Here is a 6,211-nt window from a genome sequence, read left to right on the forward strand (position 1 = left end):
GCTATCTTATCTGTTCTTATTTCGAAAATTTTGAAATTACGAATATATATGATGAACAATTTTAAAATACACATTAAATATTTTGTAATGTACATTGAACAATTTTAAAATACACATTGAATATTTTTGTAATGTACGTTGAACAATTCATGAATACACATTGAACATTTTGTGTAATATATGCTGAAAAAAATCAAATACATAATGAACATTTGTAGTATTTCGTTGAACAAATTCTTAATATACGATGAATATTTTTATAATGCATGCTGAAATTCTTTGTAATATACCGTGCACATTTTTTTAATACACGATAAACATTTTTATAATACACATTGGACATTTTTGTAGACAGTGAACTTTTGTATAATACTATAAAATAGAAAAATGAAACCAAGAAAAATACAAAATACAAAATAAAATACAAAATACAAATACAAAACATAAAAAAGAAAAAGAAAACAGAAAAGAACAAGTGAACAGAAATAAAAATATGAGGAAACAGTGAACCTCGACTTGTGAGCCAGTCCAAACTGGGCGTTGGGGCCGCGGCTCCTTGACGCACGGGCGCCTCAGATAATCTGCCGCAGCGACCTGCCTACAGTAATTAAGCACAAGAATTGCCTCGGAAAAAAAACGTTAAGCGCAAAGTCATAACTCGTGATTGACATGACATGTGCAACGCTGCACTGTGCATGGAAAGCTAAAGCGGGATTGAAATGAAGAGAAGAACTTTTTTTTTACGGGTGAATAGAAGAACATTAGAAAGAAAGAGCGTGTTGGAGTCTTCAATAACAAGCCCGGCGCAATCAGTGGTTCTCCATCAACCAATGCAGGGGCTGCTTCCCGGTTGACATTTAAGCGAGCGCGAGACGATGAGCAATGCAAGTGGCCATGCATGCGATGGTGATCGCCGGCCAACCACATTCCCTCTAGGCCGTCTGGTCTACAATTCATTCCAACTATCTTAGGGCGCGAAATTTTTGTGACATGTGTGTTTGTTCATCTGTCGCTAAGAAGAAATGTTACTATATACAGAGTGATGATGTGCTTGAGGCCGACCACAATCAACACGTACAATATATATCACTAGAGAACAAAAACGCGTGCTTAGCGTGCCACGCTTTATAGAGTTAACAAAGGGACTGTTAATCAGTGTTAAGCATGATACGTATCCGTATAGGAATGGAAATCTTATAATAATCCTACTAATTAGCAAAAACCCTACATCTACGGGCAGCTACGAATGATTAACGTAAACTTCCTACTAGCGAACTCTCCCCTGATTTTCAAAGTGATGGGCCCCTTCCTCCCCTAATCTCTAATCACAAGTCCCCACGTCGCAAATTACATTAATCTTGTAATTAGCATTATGTAAGTGTAGCATTACTCACTAAGGCTGGTCATAGTGGGGAGTAACTTATACTAGTGTCATGCATATGACACTAGTCTAAGTTACTACTTTCATAGTGCAAAGTAACATACTAGTAGTGTCACATAGGACTTCATTAATTAACTTGTAGACTCATCTTATCTTGAAAAGCGCTATATTACAGTAAATATTATGTTACTACTTCTCATTAACTACATGCCACATAAGTAAGAAATTCTCGGAATGTGCTATGTTACTTGCTAAGTTATTCCCACTATGACTAGCCTAATTATCTAGTTCTCACTGCTTACCTAGGTGAAAGAAATGAAGCAAAGTATCGATAGGAGGGCAATGTGCAATCAATAGAACGGCCGATGTGTGATCAATGTGAGGAAACGTTTCCGTCGGCTACGAAGGTGTGTATGGTGATTTCGTCAATTTAAAGATGATGTGTCGACTCCGTTTCGTGCATGTGTTCATAAAATGAGTGTATGTGTATGTAAGAGCGTCTACGACCGTGTTAAAGAAAATCTCCACAGGGCCAACAGCCTACAAATAGGTTCCAGTGACACACACACACAAACACAGCCGCAGCTCATCAGCCATGCAAGACCTACTCGTTCTCACCTTGAGCTTGATGCTCCTCTTCGTCGCCATGGTCGTCCGGCGGCATGGGCATGCATCGAGCAAGGCGGTCTACACGCGCCTCGCCACCCGCCTCAAGTCGACTTTCGCGGGCTGGCTCCGGCAGCCAGCCATCGTCATCAGGGACCGCGCGACAGCGCACCGCCTTCTCGTCCGTGGCTGCGTCGGCGGCTCCTTCTCCAACCGCCCGCCATCCATGGCGCCAAGCGCCGTCCTCTCGCACCGCCGCTACCACAACCTAACCTCGGCGCCGTACGGCCCGTTCTGGCGCGTCACGCGCCGCAACCTCACCTCCGAGGTCCTCCACCCGATGCGCCTCCACCGCTACGCCGCCGCCCGCCGCGACGCGCTCTGCGATCTCGTCGCGGACCTCAAAGAGCAGTGCACGTCCAGCCCCGACGGCCTTGTCCTCGCGGCGGAGAGCATCCGCACCGCCATGTTCGGCCTGCTCGCGACCATGTGCTTCGGCGACGGCGTCGACCCGGGCCTCATCCGCGCGATGGCCGACGCCCAGCACGACCTCGTCCAGTTCTTCCCTGAGCTGCGCGTCTTCGCGAAGCTACCGGCGATTGCTAGGCTGATCCACCGCCAACGGTGGAGCAAGCTAGTCGCGCTGCGGCGGAAGCAGGAGGAGATGTACCTCCCGCTCATCCACGCCCGCCGCAGCCGGCAACGCCAATCTGGCGAGACGCCGGCGTATGTGGACACGCTCATGGACCTCCGGGTGCCGGACGACCACAACAAACGCAGGCGGCCGCGTAGGCTCACCGACGGCGAGCTCGTGGGCATGTGCTCCGAGTTCCTTGGTGCAGGAACTGAAACCGTGGCCGCGGCGCTGCAGTGGATCATGGCGAACCTGGTGAAGCGCCCACACATGCAGGAGGCTGTCCGTAGGGAGATCAACGTTGCCGTTGGCGCGGACGCCGAGGAGGTGGGCGACGAGGTTCTTGGGAAGCTAGACTACCTCAACGCTGTCGTCATGGAGGTGCTCCGGCTGTACCCCACCGCCACCTTGGTGTTTAGGCAGGTAAATAAGCAACGGACTGCATGCTGACATGCATGAGCCATACTCCTTCCTTAATTAACTTTCTCTAAAGTCAAACTTCACAAGCTTTGACCAAATTTATGAATAATATATTAACAAATAAACCACCAAATCAATACTATTAGATTCATCATTGAATATGTTTTCAACCATATCAATTTGTTATCTTAATGTTCATATTGTTTGCTATAAACTTGATAAAAACTACTTTCGTCAAAGCTAATATGTAGAGTAAACAAAAATAGGGGGAGTACTACAATTGAGATGAAATAACTAATCGAGGACATGAATGTAATTTTCTGCTGCTCACAAGGTGTCAGAAGAAGACGACATCATTCATGATGGCCAGCGTATTCCGACGGGTACCAATGTGCTCTTCCCGCTGAAGTCTCTGGCGCAAGACAAGGCGACGTGGGCTGACCCGGATGAGTTCAAGCCAGAACGGTTCCTAGCCGACAAAGGTGGGGAAAATATCAGCCTTGTTGCGGCTGCCGGAAGCGGCGGGGAGATCAGGATGATACCGTTCGGTGCCGGCCGAAGGGTGTGCCCCGGCATGGGTGTCGCCATGCTCCACATGGGATACTTCACTGCCAACCTCGTCAGGGAGTTTGAATGGAGGGAGGCGGAGGGGGAGCTGGCTGTCGATCTCCGCCCGCATTTTGGGTTCTTCACTGTCATGAAGCACCCGTTACGTGCTCACCTCGCCGTGCTTCCGTGATGGAGGGGGCTCGAAAGGAGGAGTAAATTAGAAATGATATACCAGCTTGTAAGATTGTAATTTCCTTTGTGTAAGCTGCAACTTTTGTTGTCGTCTCTCTTGCATGCATAATACATTGCATGCTCAAAATAAGCTTAACCTCTATGTAGGGATTGGGTTCTGAACATCTAAAGCACATCGTTGTTGGTTGTTCTGTTATGTTGGCCATTCATGATAGTTTAAGAATGAACAGATCAAGCGCACAAGGCAACTATGTCAGTCGACTGAATTTTATTGGTGTTTTAAGTCACCCATTACCATTACATGCATTATGCATCCAAATGGACAAGCAAGGGTATAGCACAACTGGAAAGTTTCATTTTTCACTCGAATTCCGAGGATAAAAGAAAATACAACCCATGGAATCCCACTAACTGAATTATGTTGTTGGGTTGGCATGTCACTAACTCATGACACCATAGATTCTACTGGTTAAACCTTTTAATCGCACGTTGGGTCTCCCGATCACTCGATCAGAAACATTTCTTTGATTTTGGCAATGAGATCGTTAAACCAATATCCTGGTTCCTAATGATGCCAATGAAGGAAATATGCCCTAGAGGCAATAATAAAATTATTATTTATTTCCTTATTTCATGATAAATGTTTATTATTCATGCTAGAATTGTACTAACCGTAAACATAATACATGTGTGAATACATAGACAACTAGTATGCCTCTACTTGACTAGCTCATTGATCAAAGATGGTTAAGTTTTCTAACCATAGACATGAGTTGTTATTTGATCAATTGGATCACATCATTAGGAGAATGATGTGATTGACTTGACCCATTTCGTTAGCTTAGCACTTGATCGTTTGTTTACTGCTATTGCTTTCTTCATGACTTATACATGTTCTTATGACTATGAGATTATGCAACTCCCGAATACCGGAGGAACACTTTGTGTGCTACCAAACGTCACAACGTAACTGGGTGATTATAAAGGTGCTCTACATGTGTCTTCGATGGTACTTGTTGAGTTGGCATATATCAAGATTAGGATTTGTCACTCCGATTGTCGGAGAGGTATCTCTGGGCCCTCTCGGTAATACACATCACTATAAGCCTTGCAAGCATGATAACTAATGAGTTAGTTACGGGATGATGTATTACGGAACGAGTAAAGATACTTGCCGGTAACGAGATTGAACTAGGTATTGGGATACCGATGATCGAATCTCGGACAAGTAACATACCGATGACAAAGAGAACAACGTATAGTGTTGTGCGGTTTGACCGATAAAGATCTTCGTAGAATATGTAGGAACCAATATGAGCATCCAGGTTCCGCTATTGGTTATTGACCGAAGATGTGTCTCGGTCATGTCTACATAGTTCTCGAACCCATAGGGTCCGCACGCTTAAAGTTCTGTGATGATCGGTTTTATGAGTTTATATGGTTTGATGTACCGAAGGTAGTTAAGAGTCCCGGATTTTATCAGGGACATGACGAGGAGTCTCGAAATGGTCGAGACATAAAGATTGATATATTGTAAGCCTACATTTGGACATCGGAATAGTTCCGGGTGAAATCAGGATTTTACTGGAGTACCGGAGGGGTTACCGGAACCCCCCGGGGGATAATGGGCCTTGTTGGGCCATAAGGGAAAGAGAGAGGGGCCGGCTTAGGGCAGGCAGCGCGCCCCCTGTCCGAATTGGACTAGGAGAAGGGGGGCGGTGCCCCCCTTTCCTTCTCTTTCTCTCCCTGCCTTTCCCGCTCCTAGTAGGAGTAGGAAAGGGAGGAATCCTACTCCTACTAGGAGGAGGATTCCTCCTCCTAGGCGCGCTAACAAGGGCCGGCCGGCCTCCCCCTTGCTCCTTTATATACAGGGGCAGGAGGCACCTCTAGACACATAAGTTGATCACAAAGATCTCTCCCAGCCGTGTGCGGTGCCCCCCTCCACCATAATCCACCTCGGTCATACTGTAGCGGTGTTTAGGCGAAGCCCTGCTACGGTAACTTCATCAACATCGTCACCACGCCGTCGTGTTGACGAAACTCTTCCCCGAGCTCTACTGGATCGTGAGTTCGACATCACCAAGCTGAACGTGTGCTGAAATGCGGAGGTGCCATACGTTCGGTACTGAGGATCGGTCGATCGTGAAGACGTACGACTACATCAACCGCATTCTCATAACGCTTCCGCTTAATGGTCTACAAGGGTACGTGGACAACACTCTCCCCTCTCGTTGCTATGCATCATCATGATCCTGTGTGTGCGTAGGAGAATTTTTAAAATTACTACGTTCCCCAACAGTGGCATCCGAGACTGGTTTTATGCATAGATATTATATGCACGAGTAGAACACAAGTGAGTTGTGGGCGATACAAGTGATACTGCTTACCAGCATGTCATACTTTGGTTCGACGGTATTGTTGGATGAAGC

The 6,211-nt window shown here is 46.2% G+C and overlaps 1 protein-coding gene across 1 annotated transcript; it reads left to right on the forward strand.

Annotated features, from left to right (window-relative positions):
• The first annotated feature begins 1,943 nt into the window (after positions 1-1,943).
• Positions 1,944-3,973, forward strand: LOC123185913 (cytochrome P450 89A2). The gene is made up of 2 exons (XM_044597722.1): positions 1,944-3,044; positions 3,376-3,973. The coding sequence occupies exons 1-2, from the start codon at positions 1,977-1,979 to the stop codon at positions 3,778-3,780; spliced, it is 1,473 nt and encodes a 490-aa protein (XP_044453657.1). The 5' UTR covers positions 1,944-1,976; the 3' UTR covers positions 3,781-3,973.
• Positions 3,974-6,211: the final 2,238 nt, after the last annotated feature.

Source organism: Triticum aestivum, chromosome 2A (assembly GCF_018294505.1).
Source record: "Triticum aestivum cultivar Chinese Spring chromosome 2A, IWGSC CS RefSeq v2.1, whole genome shotgun sequence".
Taxonomy (NCBI): domain Eukaryota; kingdom Viridiplantae; phylum Streptophyta; class Magnoliopsida; order Poales; family Poaceae; genus Triticum; species Triticum aestivum.

Excerpts from the sequence above, each read along its gene's own strand:
- LOC123185913 (XM_044597722.1), top strand. The coding sequence starts at position 1,977 with ATGCAAGACCTACTCGTTCTCACCTTGAGCTTGATGCTCCTCTTCGTC. Across the intron at positions 3,045-3,375 it reads CCACCTTGGTGTTTAGGCAG|GTGTCAGAAGAAGACGACAT; the intron begins GTAAATAAGCAA and ends GCTGCTCACAAG.